Source organism: Vanacampus margaritifer, chromosome 11 (genome assembly GCF_051991255.1).
Source record: "Vanacampus margaritifer isolate UIUO_Vmar chromosome 11, RoL_Vmar_1.0, whole genome shotgun sequence".
NCBI classification, from domain to species: Eukaryota; Metazoa; Chordata; class Actinopteri; order Syngnathiformes; family Syngnathidae; genus Vanacampus; species Vanacampus margaritifer.
The window spans coordinates 4,532,747-4,554,441 of NC_135442.1; the positions used below are offsets into that span (position 1 = coordinate 4,532,747).

General features: G+C 40.5%; 3 protein-coding genes across 6 annotated transcripts; 2 read left to right on the plus strand and 1 right to left on the minus strand.

The window, feature by feature from the left end:
- The first annotated feature begins 1,643 nt into the window (after positions 1–1,643).
- Positions 1,644–8,313, plus strand: wdfy2 (WD repeat and FYVE domain containing 2). The gene is made up of 12 exons (XM_077579334.1): positions 1,644–1,963; positions 2,806–2,873; positions 3,674–3,747; positions 3,865–3,919; positions 3,983–4,133; positions 4,235–4,347; positions 4,732–4,858; positions 5,637–5,742; positions 5,821–5,922; positions 6,070–6,200; positions 7,296–7,404; positions 7,479–8,313. Exons 1-12 carry the CDS (start codon positions 1,827–1,829, stop codon positions 7,506–7,508), a joined length of 1,203 nt encoding a protein of 400 aa, XP_077435460.1. The 5' UTR covers positions 1,644–1,826; the 3' UTR covers positions 7,509–8,313.
- A 694-nt stretch (positions 8,314–9,007) lies between these two features.
- dhrs12 (dehydrogenase/reductase (SDR family) member 12) lies at positions 9,008–12,192 on the minus strand. The gene is made up of 10 exons (XM_077579335.1): positions 12,000–12,192; positions 11,408–11,541; positions 11,250–11,332; positions 11,075–11,167; positions 10,925–11,006; positions 10,677–10,738; positions 9,992–10,096; positions 9,828–9,918; positions 9,414–9,551; positions 9,008–9,340 (listed from the first exon to the last, which is right to left on the minus strand). The coding sequence occupies exons 1-10, from the start codon at positions 12,053–12,055 to the stop codon at positions 9,228–9,230; spliced, it is 957 nt and encodes a 318-aa protein (XP_077435461.1). The 5' UTR covers positions 12,056–12,192; the 3' UTR covers positions 9,008–9,227.
- nek5 (NIMA related kinase 5) lies at positions 11,099–21,556 on the plus strand. 4 transcript variants are annotated; one of them, XM_077579308.1, is made up of 23 exons: positions 11,099–12,547; positions 13,647–13,735; positions 13,954–14,050; positions 14,133–14,230; positions 14,417–14,500; positions 15,450–15,520; positions 15,606–15,692; positions 15,763–15,817; positions 15,896–16,054; positions 16,123–16,191; positions 16,933–16,984; positions 17,120–17,196; positions 17,290–17,354; positions 17,424–17,573; positions 19,572–19,650; positions 19,715–19,828; positions 19,889–19,969; positions 20,046–20,138; positions 20,294–20,374; positions 20,485–20,731; positions 20,804–20,923; positions 20,998–21,082; positions 21,286–21,556. In XM_077579308.1, the coding sequence occupies exons 2-23, from the start codon at positions 13,661–13,663 to the stop codon at positions 21,446–21,448; spliced, it is 2,202 nt and encodes a 733-aa protein (XP_077435434.1). In that variant the 5' UTR covers positions 11,099–12,547; positions 13,647–13,660; the 3' UTR covers positions 21,449–21,556. The 4 variants fall into 4 exon arrangements, with proteins under 4 accessions (XP_077435434.1, XP_077435435.1, XP_077435432.1 ...); XM_077579306.1 differs by having other exon boundaries at positions 11,100–12,547; positions 13,647–13,779; XM_077579307.1 differs by having other exon boundaries at positions 11,102–12,547; positions 13,647–13,779; positions 15,896–16,009.
- Positions 21,557–21,695: the final 139 nt, after the last annotated feature.

Consider the following 21,695-nt stretch of genomic DNA (forward strand, 5'->3'; position numbering starts at 1 on the left):
AACGACGCGCTCTGATAGGCTTCTTTGACCAGGCCAATTACCATATCCAAATAAGGTCAAAGTCTCCCAGAGCAGTCTGCGCATGCTCACTTGGTTCAGGAACAAGAACGCAAAGAAATTTTTTTTGTATACATTCGTCTGTGTATATTCGTCATGTGTCACGAAACACGCGGCGATGTGTTATAGCACAATTACCCCTGTGGTGTTGACATATGTCGTAGTTTTATTCCTAGTGAGGACTGCTTGCTTGCTACGGTGTACCCTTTAATGACTGTTAAGCGACAATGGCCACTTGTGACGCTTTTAAAATTCAGTGTGAAACGAGCAACTAAAAGTGATTTGAAGGGATTGGCAGTCACGCCCTGCAACTCGAAGAGGACACATTTTTCCTCTCCACTTCCCATGTGCAAAAATGCATAAAGTGCACCACCAGTAGCTTTTACATAGGAAATAGTCACGCACGGTTCTTGTGACGCCTTTACCTTGGTTTTCTCCACAGAAATGTCTGGATTGCAGTGAAATTTTTCACCAAAAAAAAGAAAGAGGTTCTTGTATTTGCCATATGACACTCAAGCAGTAGCACCAGGCGTGTGCGATTGTGCAACACTATTTAAATAAGGACGTGCCTTCTTGGAAAACACCACCACTTCCGCATAAACGGGAACGGAAATTGTTTTTTTTTTTTTTTATGATTATTATTCATAATTCAATTACAAACAGTTAAGGCACACATTGTCATACAATATACATTTTACAGTTGAACAGCATCAAGAAGTAAAAAAAGAAAATTAAAAAAAGGAGGAACAAAAAAAAAGTGAGGAATTTAATCCAAAAGAATATACAAGTTTATCAAAGAAAATAGTCTCTGGGCATTTTTGTTCGTCATGAAATACAAGGCTTTTTTGTATAGCTTGAGATCATTCTTCTATCTATGGATGTGGGGCTTCACCTTGAGCTATTTGCATCTATAAATAAAATGTTTCGAGAGAGAAATTAAATTGTTTACTAAAAAGTCCATGTTCTTCTCCTGTAACTGCACTCCCACTTGGGAACGGAAATAGTCCTGCTAATGAAAGGAGGAAGTTATTTATTTATTTTTCTAAGTATGTTGGCATGGTGCCTTGTGAGAGTGGGTTTGCACAATGTACATAAGAAGGAGTCTCAAGTTAACACAAATTATTCAATTTAATGATCCGCTATATAGTTTTGGGGTTGATTTTGAGATTTTGTTTTATTTTATTTGTGTGCGTGTGTGTGTGTGCTCCAACTCCCATTCTACATTCCACTCAAGTCGGTGGTGACAAAGCACCTGATACTGTAGCTGGTTTGCCATTTTCCACTAGACCAAAGATGAATTAATTATGTTAAAAAAAATTGAAAGAATGAAAAGAAAAACAGAAAAAGTCAAATGACTGATTTATCAGAAAGTGAATGTTTTGTTAGTGAAAAGTGGTAATAGTAATTGTAGTAGAATTTGTGGTGGTGGTACTACTACTAGTAGTAATTACAGTAGTAGTGGCGCAGTTTTAATATCACTAATGGTGGTGGGAGAAATAATTGTGGTTACTAGTGGTGATACTAGAACAAGTGATTGTCATGGTGGGAATGGTTACCGGAAATTTTATTTTGATGACCGGAAGTATGTGTCTCCGGCAGACGTGTGTAGTGTCAGCTGACAATTGCCACCCCCCATCGCCACAACGACTGACTGACTGGCTGGCAAGCCGAGTGAGTGCCACCTGCACCGCTGGACCCCACCATCGCAGTGCGTGGCTCGCCCTACTACGCTTTCCCGGCGTGGTGGTTTTGCGCATGACTGCAGCAGCATGGCGGCCGAAATCGAGCCGCGACCGCAGGTTCGGAAGCCATGTTTGTTGAGCAAGATCGACGCCTTCCAGGACGTGGTGAGCGCGGCGGTCATCATCCCCAAGGAAGACGGCGTCATCAGCGTGTCTGAAGACAGGTGAGCACGCCTGAACGACGCGCACTACCCCGCTTTGGAAGCGCCACTGACGCCCCACCTCCTCTCCCCCCTCTCTACTGACTCACAACCCCGTCTGGATCCTCATTTTTGCCCTTTCATACGTTGTGACAAATATGTCATGTGTCAAGTGTCGTCGTAGTCTGACCAGCTAGTTATCAACATGCTAGTTAGCAACATGCTAAATCGTGGTCATTAGATTAGTAGCTCCCCATTTGTTTGTATGTATATAGATAGACGTGTGTATATTTCTCGTTTTATACTTACTTTAAATAGTCTATTCTGTTACTTTGCTCGTAGATTGACAAAATGCTTGGCTACCTTATTTATACTGTAGCCATGTATCTTAATAAGGAGTATTTCTGTTTGTAGCAGTGGTAAAACAAGTGGTAGTAAGTGATAGTAAGTGTGGTGGTGGTAGTATTACAGTAGTAATGGTGGTGGTAGAGGTAATTGTAGCACTAATAGTGGTAGTAGTAGTGGTGGTTTTATTGTCAATTTATATTAATTGTAGAAGTAGTTACAGTCCACCCCCCACATCTATTTTAATGTGCACTGTCTGTGGAAGACAGTGTGGAGCCCGCATCGGACTTTACAGCCACCAAAGAACTCACAACAGAAAGTAGTAAGTCTTCATCGGACACTATGGATAACCAGAAGAGGCGAAGAGAAGTAGTGATAGCAGCGTTAGTCGAGTACTGAGTACTGGACTAGATGGTACTTCCATCTTTGTGATTATGTTGTGTTGTTGGCCACTGTAGGTCTTCATATTACCACACGCTTGATATAGCTTTAATCCCCCCAAAAAATTTGCACTCAAACAGGACAATTCGGGTTTGGATGAAGCGGGACAGCGGACAGTACTGGCCCAGCGTTTACCACTCGATGCAGTGTAAGTGTGCTTCTCCTTAATATATATATAAAAAAAAAAGGTGTGGACAAACTACAAAACAGTTTTATTGTCATTGGCAAACTTTGAGCTCAATCTTCCCTTTGAGCCCCTCAGGTTGTGAATGTTTTGAATGTTTGCACTCAAGTTAACATTTGACTCACTTTGTAAAGGAATCTAATAAACAAACACACACTTTACGCCTCACCAAATGTTATGAAAAAGTAACGTTTTGTGCTGCCAAAGTAGTTGGACATACAGGCACTGTTTTAAGTCACCTTTTAAAATATGACTTAACAACTCTTTTGAAAAAAAAAAATACGTAACACTTTCACAAATTCCATGACACTTGACCGACCACTTGTCCCTTCTTTGTGAAAAATTGCACCAAAAAGCCTAAAAACACGTATAGGACATTTGTTGCAAAATGGATCGAGACCTCCAAATTTGACCTTTTTGAAGTTGTTCTACCTTGTAATGGTTGATTGTTTTCTGACATTGAGGAGGAGGCGGCGGCGGCCTGTTAAGGACAAAATGTAACTTTTGTTTAAAAAAAGTTTAAAAAAACACAGTGTTTTTGTATGGTAGCGCGTGTTCCCAAGTTGCACACTCATTTCAGACATGTTGGAACAACATCTGAGCTGTTGTGCAATGAAAGAAAGCTCGGTGATGCCTTCAGCAATTCACACATTTACACACTAACAATAGAGTAAAATATTCATAAATGTTAGGGCTAGGTGAAAAAGTCGATTTCATTTATGTTTACAATCCATAATTCAACTTGTCGGTTTTTGTGCCTTCAGCTTCATGTTCCTGCATGACCTTTAACCCGGAGACCAGGCGTCTGCTGGTGGGCATGGACACCGGAAGTGTTTGCGTAAGTAGACCGGTTATAATCTGTCTTAAACTGATTAAAGTTAATTAGTTTGAACACTATAGAGTGTCACACAAGAGTAAGAAGAAACTAACCACTCTGATATCTCGATATTTTCAGGAGTTCATATTGTCCGAAGATTACAATAAGATGACTGCCACGCACACCTACCAGGGTGAGTTAGTGTGTTTGTTTTTATATTGTGCTTGCATGTCGTCGACATGAATGCTTTTTGTAGCCCATCAGGGCAGAGTGACGGTGGTGTTATTCGTTCTGGAGATGGAGTGGCTGCTGAGCACGGGCCAGGACAAGACCTTCACCTGGCACTGCTCGGAGAGCGGACAGCAGCTGGGATCGTACCACACGTCAGCTTGGGTGTCCGGGCTGCAGTATCCTTCCTCTACCGGCTCAGCTCTCCAACTGACTTACTGACAAGATGGTTTCTCGCTTGCCATGGTGTGTTTTTCCCCTCTTAACGTCATTCTCTCAGATTCGACGTTGAGACTCGACACGCCTTTGTCGGCGATCAGTCGGGTCAGGTGACCATCCTCAAGCTGGAGCAGGACAGCTGCAGCCTAGTGACCACCTTCAAGGGTCACACAGGTACACACGCGCATGACGTACACACTCTGCAAACCAGTCAAAGATGTTTTTGTGGGGGAAGAAAAACAAGACCCTCTATTCTACTTCAGGACTTTTAGGTGACGATGATACTTATTAATATTAGCGGAAGTGCCACACACAGCAAATATTTTCTCACCACAAATTCCGTCTGTTAGATCTGGTAGGTCACTGCCTTGTTGTGAGTCATGAATGTGTATACTCTGAGCGTGGACTGTGACCTTTTGGATAGTGTGGGAACGATAAGTGCCAAGTTAGCACATTTAAACAATGGCCTTGTGCTGTAGTGCCTCGTGTGCTCCTGCAGGGGGCAGTGTCACACTGCGTGTAAAAAAGAAAAAGAAGAGTACCCTCCCTCTTCTTCAGGTAATGTGACTGCACTGTGCTGGGACCCTGCCCAGAGGGTTCTGTTCTCCGGCAGCTCCGACCATTCCATCATCATGTGGGACATCGGAGGTCGCAAAGGCACAGCTATCGAACTGCAAGGGCACAAGTAAGAGTCAAAGCCTTTTTTTTCTCTCCACTGTTTTGCATTTCATATATCTGCAGTAGTGATCTAGGTGTACATTGTGCATTTTTTTCATTTATTGTGTTTCTTTTTCCGTCTGCTATTTTTGTATTGTTTCCTTAATTAAAAAACAAACAAACTTTTTCCATTCATGTTTAAGTATTTTTGTGTAATATTTTCATATTTTTACTTCTTTTTTTTTTCCTTGTAAGATTTTTGTGTTTTTATCTAGCAACTATGTCGGTATTTTTCCAATAAATTTCTATTTTTCCATATTTCTTATCTCATGTTTTTTTATTATGCTTTTAATATTGTTGTGTTTCAACCTCAATTATTTTTTGTAATTCTTCCAATATTTTTTTATTTTTGTCTTGTCTTTCAGTATATTTTACCAATGTGTTTGTATTTTCATTCCTAGTCTTTGTTTTCTAATATATATATATTTTTTTCTTCTAATATATATTTGTTCCTTTTTCAAAAAAGAAATTTGGGGGTGTAATTTGGTCAGATTTTTTTTGTTTTAGTTTTGTAACATCTTTGAATTTTGTCACTATATTTTTTCTAGTTTTTGAATATTTTTGTGTATTTTTCTTGCTTTGTAAAAACTACAATACTATAAATACATCATATATCTTGCATTTCTATTTTACGTAAAAGTAACATTTGTTGCTGTTGTCTAATACGATATGTGTGTGTGTGTGTGTGTGTGTGTGTGTGTGTGTGTGTGTGTGTGTGTGTGCTTGTGTGCATCTATGTGTGACAGCGACAAGGTGCAGGGCTTGTGTTACGCCTCGCACACTCGCCAGCTCATCTCATGTAGCGCCGACGGCGGCATCGTCATCTGGAACATGGACGTGACGCGACAAGAGGTCAAAGTCACTTATATGAACAGTTCGCTTCTGATAAGCTCGTTTGTGTATGGTTTTTAATTGTTTATTGATGTGTAGACTCCAGAGTGGCTTGACAGTGACTCATGTCAAAAGTGTGAGCAGCCATTCTTCTGGAACTTCAAGCAGATGTGGGATAGCAAGAAAATCGGGCTACGACAGGTAACAAAATATGTTTCCAATTGCTGATGATGGAAACGCTCGATTAACCCTCGGATTTAAATTTAGTGGTGGAAATAAGGCTTCAATAAAACCACCCGCCCTATTTTTTTTCTCTCCCTCCTTTCCTATTGTCACCCAATTGTTTAGCACCACTGCAGGAAGTGCGGCCAGGCTCTTTGCGGCAAGTGCTCGTCCAAGCGCTCCACCATCCCGCTCATGGGCTTCGAGTTCGAGGTGCGCGTGTGCGACGGCTGCCACGCCTCCATCACAGACGAGGAGTAAGTATGATGCACTGATCTGTATGTATTACCGGATAGCCGATAAGCTAAGACTTTTTGAAGCCGCGAGGCCGCCATATTGCTACTCCCAAGGAACTTTTCTCGGCATACGATGCTATACATTTATAGTATCGAAATTGGAGAACATTTGAGACAGTACTTCATAGAAACAGCATGATTTTTTTTTCTTTTTTCTTTTTAACAAATCAATTAAAAAAAAATTTAATAAATGTTTTTTTTTCTTCTTTTTTTTTTTCTTCTTTTTTTTTTAAAAATACATATACACACATATATACTTTTTTTTTTTGTATGTGGGTGAGTATGTGTATGTGCGTGTGTGTGTGCGTGCGTGCGTGCGAGCGTGTGTGTATTCATCAGTTCACCTAAAGCCCATTAAAAAAAATCCCATACTAATAATATAATATAATAATAAATTGCCAAATGCAGAAACATCAATGTAAGTTATCACGATGTAGTGGCTCTCGCTAACAGACAGAATTAAGTAACCGGAATTAGGTTAAAAAATTCTTTATACGTAGACCATGTTTCTATAAATTTTGATATTTGGTTTTTATTTGAGGTAGATATTTTTTCCATTAAAATGTGATTTTTTGAAACAGCATGATTTATGATGATGTTTTAAATTTGGTAAACATAAACAAGAGGACTTCAGACATTTTATAACTTGCCTTAAATACATGTATAAATGATATGGTTAGTAATGTTTACAGGAGGAAACTTGTATGTTTTTTATTAAAGAAATTAGATCTGTAATTCAACAAAAGAGGGGGAGGCCTCTGCCAAATCTAATATTGTGGTCTAAGGAACTCAGCGATAAAAGAAAAAGGGGGTCTTCAAAGCAGCACATGCGTCCATTTGTTAAAAAAAAATTGTGACCACTCCGCCACAAACCCACCACGCCCGGCCCCCAGCCCTATACTAAGATCCTACGAGCTGTATAGTTCTAATTTGTAAGTTTACAGACAGTACGGAGCAGTAAAATGGCCGCCGTGTGGCTTCAACGGCTTGCACGTTGCAGTGGTATGATGCCACTATGTGATGTACCCGTCCTCCATTTTGTGTTTTCCGCCCCAGTCGCGCCCCCACGGCCACCTTCCACGACAGCAAGCACGCCATCGTGTACTTGCACTATGAGCCCACAACGGGATGTTTGCTCACCTCCGGCACTGACAAGGTGGTCAAGGTAGGCCAAAGGTTAAGATTGCTATTATGACGAAAATGGTTGACAACGTTTTCATGCATGTGTCTGTTGCTCAGCTTTGGGACATGACGCCTGTGGTATCATGACGTCGCCCCTCCAGCCAGGAAAAGCTCCGCACATCAATGGCGGGATGGCAGCCGTCGGCATCGAGCAGGACGGGAAGGGAAGCGGAGGCCGTTTTGGATGGCGGGCCGTTCACAGGTGGGAGCGTGTAAGCTCCACGCACGAGGTGTGTACAGTTTGTGATTATTTATTATTCAAGTGTGTGTCAATGTAATAACAGCATAAAACATACACTCACGAATCATCAGCAGCTGCTGTGATCTGATGTTAATGTTACTGTGTGATTGTGTAAAAACGATGTTAATGCACTGGAATACTGTCCAAAGATGGAGAAAATATACAACAATGTACTCTGATATTTTTGATTTGTTATTTTCTGACTAACCGGTCAGCTTGTTCACGCTTATACTAAAACATAGTAGCCTTGTGGTAAAATAAAATCATATTTGCTTACAGTGTAAAAGAATAATAACCGTGGTTGATGAGCTACAAGACAAATATATTATCCGACCTGAATTTCTATTGATATTCCAGAACTAGTTCTTACTTCCGCACTTAAGTAGGGAACCAAAAAGAAGGGACAGTGTTGTTTGCTGATTGGTGGAAACGAGCTGCAATCATTACATCTGCTAAGTCTTACTATACGAGTGTAATGCTCGATTAACTTGCATTATGATTCGGGACTTTCTTCAGAGGGAAACTGTTTAAAAAAAAATTGTATGTGAGGCCATTGATATTTTGTGTGTGAATATGCTGTGTTTAATGAACTGTGATCATGTGTGAACGATGCATTAAAGAAGCACAAAAGGACCCTCAAGTGAAAAGTCACATTTGCAGTCAATTTCTTCATCATTATTTTCAACCTGTAAAGTGTACTGCGCCCAAATGGGTGCAATTTGGAGTTCTGAAATGTTCTAAATGGCAAAAAAATTAAACATCGCACCCAATGTCGTCATATTTTGAGATTTCAGCTCAGTTAGCAGCTTAAGCAGTGGTGGGCAAAGTGTCTTGCAATATTAGTTGTATTAATTTACCTTTTTTTGGGGTTGGGGGGGTGATATGGGGTTCATTTATTTTATTTATTGTATTGTAAATTTAAAAAATAACAATATGTTATTTCCCCCCCAATATTTTACATTTTACACAGTTTTGAAAAATAGCACTCAAAAGCATTTTTCTTTATGAAAAAAAATACAATAACCATTAAATACAATGTGAAGAATAAAGAAACGGTTCAATTCAATGGCTGCTCCTTCTGGACTGAGAGTCTTGGCCACTTGGGGGCAGTATATTACATCCAACCAACTTATATATACATGGAGGTTCTCGGTCCTCACAAAGCTGCTGTAATAGTTGTTTCAGAAGAAGCTAAATATATGCCTTCAAATATTGTTATATTGCGCCACTTTGAGTTCATATCTGTTGCTTGCAGGGTTTATACACCGTGACACCAATACTATTCGCTAGCCCGTTATGGAAGCCTAACTAATGACTTGCATGGAAGTGAAAAAAGCTCTTGACATGAGCATGAGTAGTTTTATTACACATTGGTTAACATTTTGAGTATAAAAAAAACATTCTGCTCAATTTACAATAAATCAACTAAGAAGTAAACCATAACACTTAGATTGTTTATATCATACAATGTTGAAGATAGATAATTTTAAATATTTTGTTCATTATAATTAACATGAGACAATGTAAACATGAATTGAGGAGTGTATCAAATAATTGAAAAAATATCAAGGTTTGAACTTGAGCGCTAAGTCGTGGAGTGCCGCCAAGAGCTTGTCTTGGTCCTGCGTGGTGGACCGGGACCAGGCCAGCGGAAGATGTGTGGCCACAGCACGCCGATCTGGCAGAAATGACTAGATTCAAACTAGTTTTTCTCCCAGAATGCATACAAAAAAAATATAAAAAATTCAGACCTTGAAAGAAGAGTCCACTGGGCTGTTTGGCGGCCGCGTCGGACACGGCCAGCCACACCACCGTGTCGGCACCCATGGCTTCTGTGCGGAGTTTGTTCTGCATCTTGGCGTGGAAGGACGGCATGGACGTCTGCACGGCTACGACAGAGTAGAAACAATATTACCAAAATCATCTGACTGGGTAAACAACAATGGAGTAAGGCTGCAAATAGTGATGGACAAGGCCAGATGGAGGACTATTTCATTCTATATTTCTGCCAGATTTCCGGTGTCTTTTCAGGCATGCCTTCTTAAGACTTCACATAAAATACATTCAACACGTATTTCTGAAAATCAAAATTGCTGTCCAATTTTCCCACTGTATTATTTCAATTACGTTTGTGCAATGCTTGTAAAGATGCTGAGTGTTTGTACCCGGTGTGTCGGCCCATCCCGGGTGCATGGAGGAGAAGTGGATGTCTTTGTGCTGCGTAGCCCATCTCTCGGTCAGTATCACCTGCTGCCTCTAGACAAACACATGACAACAACGCAACACGTCAGCCTTTATTCGCCACTTTATTTTTGTGTGTGTTGCTGACTTTGTTCTGAGCGTAGGCCATGGTGCCGTCAAAGGCTCCCTTCTCAAACTGCAGGTCGTCCACGTTGAGCTTCTGCGTCAGCATGCCGCCCGACGACACCGTCACCTGCCAGGATAAGTGACCCTTTAGAAACATACATACATACAGCGGTACCTCGAGTTTTTTTTTTTTTTAGTAAGGAGCAGTTTGGCAGATAGTGAGCACTTAACATTGCCCTGAAGCCTGCTAGCTTAATGCTAAAACATCATGGAAAACACCACTGACAGGTTTATGAAACGCATCAATGTTGCTTTAATTATAAACCTTTAAACAGCTATTGTTTGAATACAAGCGGTAGCAACACATACAAACACAACATACAACACTCCCAGCCATATATTCTTTATACTCTGTGAAAAACGTCTAATATTGCAGCTTTGTTGCTATCGTTTTCCGTTGTTTCATGTAGTTCTTATATGTATTTATTATACTGCCCCCTGGTGGCCCATGCACGCACACCATAAGGAGCAACATAAATGCCTGCCTGTTGAATTATGATGCACAGTTTAATTCTTATTTAATAATTTTATTGCTGTGTGTTTGTACAACGTATGGTTCTTTAGAATGTTCTTTTACTTATTTAAAAAAAAAAAAAGTTTTGGGTCTGGTGGAACAAATTAATAATACAGTATGATAGTCCACTCACCACTCTGGGATCCTTAGCCTTCTTCAAAGCAGGTATAAGCGCAGTGGTGAGTATGTATGTGCCTGTAATCAAGGAAAACATGAATTTACATTTTTTGGTTTGCAAATATTCTAACTACAAATATTGAACGTATGTTATGAGAGTCACTCAGTTAACTCTAAATGTTGTCTACAAAAATAGCTAAATGTTTTTACTGCTTTTGTCATCACTCAATTCCGCGTAAATTGTCATTTTGTGGTTTTGCTCACCGAGGGTGTTTGTAGCAAAATTCTTCTCTACCCCTTCGTCAGTCAGCTCACGCTGGTTGACCATACAGCCTGCGTTGTTGATCTGGTGACAGTCATTACACAATTAGTTACAGTCTAAATGCATACACATACACTCACACACACTCTTACCAACACATGTAGATCATTACTCTGTGAAAAACTCAGCGCAAACTCCCACACTTGTCTGGCACTGGACATGTCCACGATGTGGATGTGAACATTCTGCAATAAACAGCAAAAATTCTGGTGTCGGGGCTGAATTTTCAAAGAATTCCGGGGCCACTACTGTGCCAGAATGCGTTACCTGGTTCTTACTCAGCTCCACAATTTCCTGCTTGGCAGCTTCTGCTCGGCCCTTGTTACGACACACCATGTGCACGGTTCCCCCTGCAAATGCACATTATCACACACAGGTACGCAAAGGCCACAAAAATTCATGGCACAGAGGTTGTCGTTAATCACCTCTTTTGGCAACCTCCTGTGCGGTGGCTTTGCCTAGACCGCTGTTGGCCCCTGTGATCAGGAAGGAGCGACCGTTCAAGTTCACATCCAGGTCAGATGCCACAAAAGTCTTGGCAGCCGCCTCGTAGCCGCTCCTGGTGAAAGTTCACCAACAAACAAAAATAAGACAAACGAACATTTGTGCAAAAAGCCTGTTTCTTTGCATTTTTTTTCTTTTATAAACTGAAAATAAAACGACTTTTTTTTTTTTCTTCTGATGAAAAATAGAAACTCCAAACAACTGGACAAAAAGCTTTTTATGCTTCATATGAAAAAAGACAACGTTCATTTAAAACATTTGAGAAGTCATAGATGTTAAAGATGGATAGCCTACTGTGTAATGTAGAATTAAAGGTACCTCCTATCAGGCAAACGTGTAATCAATTCATGCTTTACACGAAGCGAGACGCAAATGAAAACGTGCAAACTATGTATTTTAGAGTTTATGGCCACTTTAAATAATCATTACCATATTTATAGAGTGAGCTAAGGTCCGCGAACGCCACACAAATGCTCACTTCTCTCGCTACGAGTTGTGTTTATTTCAACTTACTTGGTGTATTCTTGTAGTCCTTTCATAAGCCACACGGCGTTCCTGTACATCGACATGCTTACTATACAAAGTGGCAACCTTAAACTCGCTTTCTCAGAAGAAATACATTCAATATTTACGTTTCGTAACACCTGACTAGAGTCTTATGTAGGCATGGGAGGGGAACCGGAAGTACGCTTGTATATTCGCAGTCGCTCACAGTGCCTCTCTGAGGACTAAAGCGGTACATGCAGCGAAGGCTACCTGGTGTAAACCGGCCGCCACCTTGGAAAGGTCACCTCATATAGCACATGTTTATGTTTCGTAAGATTGTAGAAATGTGGCCATGGTTTGGGCCTGTAACCTAAAAATAAAATGGACAAAATTCATACATCTGAACATTTCTTTCGTTATCTGGGGAGGAACAGAAAATCAACTACAACTCCCAGAATGCCCCTCATTACGCCACATCCTGTTGCAACTACGCGTATTTTCACTTGACGCGTTCGAAGTTTCACCTGCCAATTAAACAACTCATGACCGCTGCGATACATTGTTTGAAAAGAAAGGTAAAGCTATTATTTGAATAAACCCGGTAGCGTGAAAACGACGTGTCTTATTAGGGACGGGGGAACTTGTTAACTTGCTAAGTTAGCTTTAAAGCTAGCCTGGTGCGAATCTGTCGCCATGGCAACGCACTTATTTTCTTCCCGCTGGCCGGGTCATACTTCTCCGTTGTCAATAAATAAAATGTCGATAAATTGTGTTTTATTTAACTAATATTTCACTATCAATGGCAATGGTGATATAATATTATATACTTCAAATGTAACCCCCAATGTGTCCCTCCTAACTATCGTATTACTGTATTCGGTAACTGAAAGTATATTTTCTGGAATATGACTACAAAAGAGCTTATTACCCGATATATAAAGTAAGAATAAGAGATGAGGTAGCCCGAGACGGACTTGTCACAGAGGTGGGTAGAGTAGTTAAAAATTGTACACAACACAAGTAAGAGTAGTATATAACTACAGTAAAAGTAGTTCTCCAAATAATTACTCGAGTAAGTGTAACTAAGCACTGAGTAACTATTGAGTAACTTCTGCTTTCTACTGATCGATATATACTGTATTTAAATCAGCATGTCAAGTGGACAAAACTGTAAAGAGCAAGACAGCATCTTGTATAAGTCTTAAGGTACGAGAGGAGTTATTGCAGGCTGAAATGCCGACATTCGTAGGTAGACACAAATGACAGCCAATGGCATAGCTGTTCTATTTCCTAGTCGGTAAGTTAAATATAGATTTCTGCCACGCTGCGCGTGAATGAGTCATTTTAAAACCTTTGCTTCTAAGATTGATTGGTGAAAGGCAGTCACTTGACACTGACAGCCCCAAAGCGGAAGTCTCTGACAAACCAAATTGCGCAAGCAATGATAAAAAGACAAAAATAAAAGTAGCTGGCGGAATGTGTAAAGTAAAAATTGCGTTCCTTAAAAATATTACAGTAAATGTAGAAAGTAAAACTATTCTGTCGTTTACATTCTATCCAAAATGTCCCTTGAGCAAATGTATCTGAGTACATGTATCGCTCTTTGATATGATAGGAAATGTCTGAGACTTGACTAACTGTAATAATAATGTTGTTTTTGTTTTGGCCCTCAAGTGTGATGGACGACTATGAGGTGGTGCGTCCGATCGGAGAGGGTGCGTTTGGGAAGGCTTTCCTCGTCCGAGCCAAGGCCACCCATGACGGTGATAATGCGCCGTGTGTAGTCAAAATGATCAACCTCGCAAAGGTTATTGATAGATTTTTCTAAAACAATCTTTTCTCCATCTGTAGTTTTTGTAATATTTGTAGTTTTACAAAAATAAACCCCTTTTTTTTAAAATAGGACTTGTCACATGCTGTGACAATAATGAATATATGGCAATAATAATAAATAGTATTATTATGATATATGTGTGTTCAGATGCCAAGCAGGGAGAAGGAAGCTGCCAGGAAGGAGGTAGCACTCTTGTCCAACATGAAACATCCCAACATTGTCACCTTCATCCGCTCCTTCCAAGGTGTGTGTGCGGGATTGCGGGTGTGTGCGCGCGCACGTCAGTGTGTGTGCGCGTGTTACAAAATGTGTGTCTGTGTGCATAGACAGGGGCAGCCTGTGCATCGTTATGGAGTACTGCGATGGAGGCGATCTGATGATGAAGATCAACATGCAAAGAGGAGTCTTCTTCACTGAGCAGCAGGTAATACGTGGAAGAGCGAGACACTTGATTAGGTACACCGAGTCATACAACAACAACGTCAATCAAAATGTGATTTGAAACATCGCCTGTTGTAAAGTTTTTTGAATGGCATATTGAATGTACTTTACATTGTTGTACTTCAGTTTATTTTATTATTTGATATCATCGTTGTTTATTGTCTGTCAGATCCTGGCTTGGTTTGTTCAGATCTGCCTGGGCCTCAAACACATCCACGACAAAAAGATCCTGCACAGAGATATTAAAAGTCAGGTACAGTCACGTAAACGGGAAAATAGGACACAATATCTTGTTCACCCTCCATGGCTCATTCAAATACAGACTCAAATTAAATTCTTCCAAAGCAAAAACTTTTTTTTTCAAATGGTCACACTGGAAAAACATTAACAAATGTAAAATTAGGAGTAAAAAAAAAAAAAGATTTTTGGGGGGGAGAAAAAATATTTCTGGGCAAAAATTTTGAAGAAAACATCTTGTTTTGAAACAAATATTTTCTTTTGCGAATTTCCCTTTACGTCTTCCAGAAAAAAAATTTGAAGAAATTTTGAGAACAAAAGTGTTTTCTTAAAAGCATACTTTTATTTCTAAGGATAAAATAATTTATTGGCAAAAAATATATTTTTGAAAAATGAAAATTTGCAAAAGATCACATTTTAAGAAACTATATATTTTTTGAGAATTTCTTTTTCTTTTATTTTTTTAATAGTTATATATCTTTTTGTTCAAAATGTGTTTTTAAGAACAAAAACGACATATCTTTTGAAAACTTGAATTTTTTTAGATATTTAAAAATGTTTTTGGTAGAAAAAGTATTGTTAAAAATCACAAAGACATTTGTGAAAAAAAATTCCTAATTTAAAAAAATTGATATGTTGTCGGAAAAACATTTTCTTTTCTTTGCACAAAAGTGATTTTTATTTTTATTTTTTTTTCTGATCCTCGAGGTCCGGAGTCCTGCAGGTTTGAGATGTTTCCGCCTACCAACACACCTGATACTAAAGATCAGGATCGCTATAAGGCATGCTGATGAGCTTATTATATGAATCAGGTGTGTTAGTGGGCGGAAACATCTAAAACCTGCAGGACTACGGACCTCGAGGGCGAACCCTGTGAATGTTGGGTTATTTCATAACGCATCCCACTTGACTTTTGACGTGAAGTGTCAACTCATTTGTGTCACAGTTTTGTGTTTGTGTTATAGAACATTTTCCTGAGTGAGCGAGGTGTCAAAGTCAAGCTGGGCGACTTTGGCATCGCGAGGATGTTGACTCAGTACGTCAGTATCACACACACATACACACGGGACCAAACATCAGATAACGTGCGTGTGTGTGTGTGTGTGTGTGTGTGTGTGTAGCACTTTGGAGCTGGCCAGGACCTGTGTGGGGACCCCCCTCTACCTCTCTCCGGAGATCTGCGAGAGTCGACCATACAACAACAAAACGTATCAGTACACAAAACTCGCATAACAACGTATTAAGATGATGTGATGCATTTATGTACTGTGTATGCAGTGACATCTGGTCTCTAGGCTGCGTCCTCTATGAACTCTGCACTCTGAGACATCCAGTAAACGTCCACACACACACACACAAATCTATCTAACACTTGTGTTAAAGAAATATAACGTGCGTGTGTTATGTCCAGTTTGAGGGCAAAAGCCTGAGTCAGCTGGTCAGTAAGATCTGCAGGGGCCGCTTCATCCCTGTGCCTGCTCGTTACTCCTACGATCTTCGCCTGCTCGTCGAGCAACTCTTCAAGGTCACAGATGGATTGTGCGCGCGCGCGTGTGTGTGTCAACTCACGGTGTGCTCGCCACACATCCGAGTGATTCAAGCGTGATAGTCCTTCACGTTGGCTTTCATTGTTTTCAGGTGAACCCTCGCGAACGTCCCTCCGTCAGCTCCCTCCTGCAGCGTCCTTTCCTGAACAAACACGCTCAGGTGCAACTTCTTCTTTGACTACTTTTGTTTTTAACATTTACTAACTTTTACTTTTATACGACAGTGTATTAAGGCCGCGCATAAATATATATATTTTTAGAGAGGGGGGTAATAATCTGAGAAAAAAAAACATACAAATTTACAAGAAAAAACATGAATATTTGCAACATTATAAAGTGGCAAATTTGCAAGAAAAAAACTCACAAATTTACGGGAAAAAAAACAAAAATATTTGCGACATTATAGAGTGGCAAATTTGCAAGAAAAAAACCTCACAAATTTACGAGAAAAAACTGAAAATATTTGAGACATTGTAAAGTGGCAAATTTGCGAGGAAAAAAAACTCACGTAGCCTAAATTAAAATTAATGATACTTTTTGGTCGGGTTTTCAAATAAGTAAATGTTAATTGCTTTAGCGGAGATTAACCATTAAGCATTCACTGCCTATGACATCTTATTAGGGCTATTGTGTCATTATCACACAAATTTGCCACTTTGTGACGTCGTAAATATTCAAGTTATTTCTCATCATTTTTTCTCTCGGAATATACCCTCCTCTCAAAAAAAAAAAAAAAAGTGTGGCCCTTATATGTCGTCGTACTTTTACATTTACTAACAATTTAACTTTTGTTTTTGTTTTTACAGTTTTACATTTACTAACTCACACTGATTTACATGCAAACTTTGTGCTATATAAAGTTTTCTATGTGAATGTGAGCGTGTGTTAATGTTGTGTGCAGGAGAATAGTTCCAATAACAACACACCGATCGCTGTTTCTAAAGCTACACCAGGTAACACAACACACGTACACAACCAATAATACAATAAACAAAACGCCGCAATAGTAACCAGCATGCTCATAAGCAAACATGACACACATCAGACAAGTGTAACGCACATGCACTTGTTGTTGTGATGTTCTGCAGACAAAAAATGCAAAGCGGCTGTGAGGAAACTTCCTGTCAAGCCAGAATGGAGAGTTTGTGGCCCTGCTTACTACGAAGTATGACAGAGAATTTGGATGCATATTAATCATGTTAAGTCCAAAATCATTATAAAGAGTGACTGTGTGCTTGTTTTTGTGACGTCTGCACAGCCCCACCGGGCAGGACATCTTCCTCAGCCTGCCGCAGGAGATGCCATGAGGGATCAACACCAAAAGTAGGTTCAAAAGCCACAATCACTTCTTTTTTTTAACCACTTTGACTTCTGCTTGTTTTGCTGGTCTAGGATTGGACAGTACCAGGAATACTTTGTCCAGCTGGATGCCTTCCACAAGGCGGATGTCTGTCCTCCAGCGCCACCACCTCTTCATGCTCCTCTTCCTCCCTGTGAACCATGTGAAGACTACATGGCTCCTCCGGTTGAACCTTACCAGTTGTGAGTGGCCAACGATAAGTTGCATCTCACATATGTATCAGGGATGTGATTTTTCCGCTAATTCGCGGAATTCCGCTTTTTTTTATCTCCCCCCCAAAAAAAAAAAAAATTGTTTTTTTTTTTTTTGTTTTTTTTTAGTAGTTCATTGTGTATGCACATGACTCCGACAGATAACATCTTCTGCTATAACAAAGACATTTGTGGTATGCTCTAATATGAGTTACTTTTCATTTGGTCATGATACAATTATTTGTTCATGAAATTTGAACTCTTCAACATTATTTATGTGTTAACTTAGTAATCACATTAGTTAGATATGATGATATTCTCAGTGATAGTTTTTAAAAGCAAAGGCAGTCCAATGTTTTTGAATGTGACTGATTTTGAGTTGACTAAAACTGCCATTTTATATGGGATAGTTCAATATACATTGAAAATTTATGCTGTTGTTTTGTCTATTTCTTTGTCATGTGAGTGCATTGAAAGTACTTAAAAACACGGAAAACCCATGAGCTCCCCCCACCAGGGCACTGCCCTGGACCTAGCTGGGTGCCAGCGGCCCCCAGACCCCCGGCTAAATTTTCAGATAATTTCACTTTGGTCAAATCACATCCCTGTATGTATGCAATGCATTTGTCTCACATGTTACATGTAAACAGCATGCGGACGCAATGCATATGTAACACAAGTGCAACACACATTGATACAACACACGCTATATCTCAAATGCAACATGTGCAATGCTTGTGACACACCTTGATACAACACATGCAACGTGCATGTAAACACATTTTGCAACATGAGTAATGCACGAGTCACATGACATTCAACGTGACATGTAACACACAAGTCTAGCTAACACACATACACACATAATGGAGAAATGTAACACATTGAACGTGTTATTTGTAACATTTAACACACGTAAGAACAAAAAGTGACACATAATATTTAACATATGTGAAATATTTCATGTTTCACATGCTAGAAAATGGCAACACAAAAATAAAATCTAAAATCAGTTGGGTCAAAAATAACCCAGCTTGTGTCAAATGTTTGTGTTTGGGTCAGTTAGGTCATTTTTGACAGTTCTTTCGTTATCTGGGGAGGAACAGAAAATCAACTACAACTCCCAGAATGCTGAGCATTACGCCACATCCTGCTACAACTACGCGTATTTTCACTTGACGCGTTCGAAGTTTTACATGTTAACAGTTTTGAGTGCATGTTAAACGTAACACGTTACACATGATAAACAAATGTAACACATGCTAGACAACTGACAAAGGTAAGATACCAATACAACATATGAAACAGTAATGTTAAACCAATGTAACGCACATTAGACAAATGTTACATGGCTGATGTAACACATGTAACATGTACGCTAAACGTACGTAACGTGTGTAACATGTTACTCTTACCACATGTAACACACTGTTATGTAACATGTTACGCACATTTAACATATCTTAGATATGTGTAACGCACCTTGGGCAAATGTACATGTAACATGTAACACGTGCTAGGCAATTGACAGATTTAAGAGACCAATGCAACATATGAAGCAGTAATTTGAAATCAATGTAACACGCATTAAACAAATGTGACATGGCCAATGTAACACATGTAACATGCCAAACCCATGTAACACACAACACAGGTAACCTACTGTTATATAACACGTTGCATCGCTTAGATATGTGTAACACACCCTGGACAAATGTAACATGTTGGACAAATGTAACAAGTAACACATGCTAGACAACTGACAGACCAATGCAACAAATGTAACAGTAACTGTGATATGACCGATGTAACACATGTAACATGTTATTCTTCACACATGTAACATACTGTTACGTAACATTTTCCACAAATTTAACATCTCTTAGATACAGTATGTGTCCACCTTGGACAAATGTACATGTAATATGTTGGACAAGTGTAACATTATACCAACGTAACACACATGTAGCAAACTATGATGTGTTTCAGGGTGGCAGCAGCTCGTGAAGAGTACCTTCAGAGGAGACAGGAGGCCAACCAGTACAAGTTGAGGGCAGAGAAACAGCTGGTGAGCAACATTGCTCACCCTGGACCAGTTCACGGGGTATTTCATGACGTTTCCACCTCGTCAGGGTCTGCGTCCCAGCACGGCAGAGGGCTGCAGGCCGGCTGCCGCGTGGGACGACCCCATGCAGCCACGTGAACCCCAGCACGCACCTCCAAACAGGAAGCAGGACGACCAGCAGGTACACATTGCTGCGCGACCTTATAAATTCGGCCTAGCAACAAATTCAATATGTCGTCAGGAGTACTTGAGGCAGCTGGAGCTTATTAGACAACAATATCGTCAGGAGATGAAACAGATGAGGTTGAGATCTGAGGCAGAGGTACACAACACACACGTGCCTGGAGACAGATGGTATTTGTTTGCATTTATGTATGGTATGGGCATTTGTTTATCAGCTTCCACACAAACACGACACATTTGTGCTGGATAAAGAAGCACTTCCTGCAACTACACACAACAAAGAACAACACCAAGTTCAACCTGTGCAGGTAAAAAGTTAATTTACTCAAATGGCATTCATTAAAGGCGAAATTTTTTTTACATTTTTTTTTTGTTGTGAAGAACAAAATGTCGGAAAAGTGAAGAGGAATGTTCCTTCTAAATAAACCCAATCCTCAATGTCAGCCTTACATGTCTTATGCAGGATGTGGGCGCGGCTTTAAAGAAGATCAGGGAGGAGAACCGAAAACTGAGGAGAGAAGCAAAGGAGAAACATAACAACCAGGTGACTTGAAAGACGCCACAACAGAAACCATACTAGACTTTTTGGGTAAGTCCTCCAGATCCAAAATCCTCCGCTTAAACCATCCCGCAATCTTCTCTGGCGTCTTCCAGAAGGGAATCATGTTTGAAATACGCCTAGACGACGTGAACGACTCCTCGGAGGAGGGTGAGGTGACACCGGAGGAGGGCAAACTGGAAGTGAACCGTCAGAACCAGATGGTCGACTTGCGGGAGGGCGAGGAGGCAAATGTCGAGGATTGGGCCAAGCCGAGGAGGGAGTGGAGCCAGGGACCACCTGAGACGCTGATAGAGGCTCTGTTCCGCATGGACGTGGACTCCACGCTGGAAGTTCAGCCAGGTACTTTTTTTTTTTAAGAAAGTGAAGAGGATCAATTTGGCTATGTCTGAAGTTCTTTGTTGGTCTACTCAGGTGAGGAGGAGGAGGAGGAAGTAGGTCGTCGGCAGTGGGTCTCCGGACCCCCCAAGTCCTTACTGGACGCCATGGCCCAGGCCAACATCACGTCCTCCACTGTGGACTCGCCAAGAGCAGGTCAGAAATCAGCCTGACAAAAACAGCAAGCAGGCTGCCAGCACCAACTTTGAAGTGTCGTTATGCTTATTCAGCCCCCGAGGAGAAGGACCAGAACCAAGACTCGGACGTTGAGATGGACCAGGAGCGCCTGGAGCCCAGCTCGGACGATGACGACACGTAAGTTGACACAAAGTGATAATGACTCATGAGTTGACACATGGTGACCGCAAAACCAAAACTCTGACTATGTCTAGGAACCCTAACTTAAAACCCTAACCCTCGTTTGAAACAAAAGTAAAGCAGTTAAATCCTGACATTTCTGTTCCGCCACCTTTAGCGGACGGGTCTTCAGTTTACTCGGTTGTGTTCCCATATTTCAGGAACTTCGAGGAGTCGGACGACGAGCTGCGAGAGGCTGTGCCCGACTCCATGAGGAACTTGTTTGTCGCCGAGGATTCAGACGACGATGTCAACGGGGAGGCGGAAAATTCCGAAGGAGCAGTGGTGCTGGAAGGCGGCGACCCGGGAGAATCCCCAACATGAGATCACCGCAGACTCATTGAGTATCCAAAGTCTTTTATTCCAACAGCAAGCAATATTCCATTCCAATAAGGTGGTCTCCTCACTGCCATTAAAATATTTACACGCAGAGCTCAAAGGTGTGTTATTTACGGAGACGTCTTCTGCTGTTTGTGTCCTGTAAGTTAGCGGATGTCAATGAAAACTGATTTTGGAAGCCTTACTCTGGCTTAAAACCCTATTTAGGGGTGTCAGGCAATTAAGATTTTTA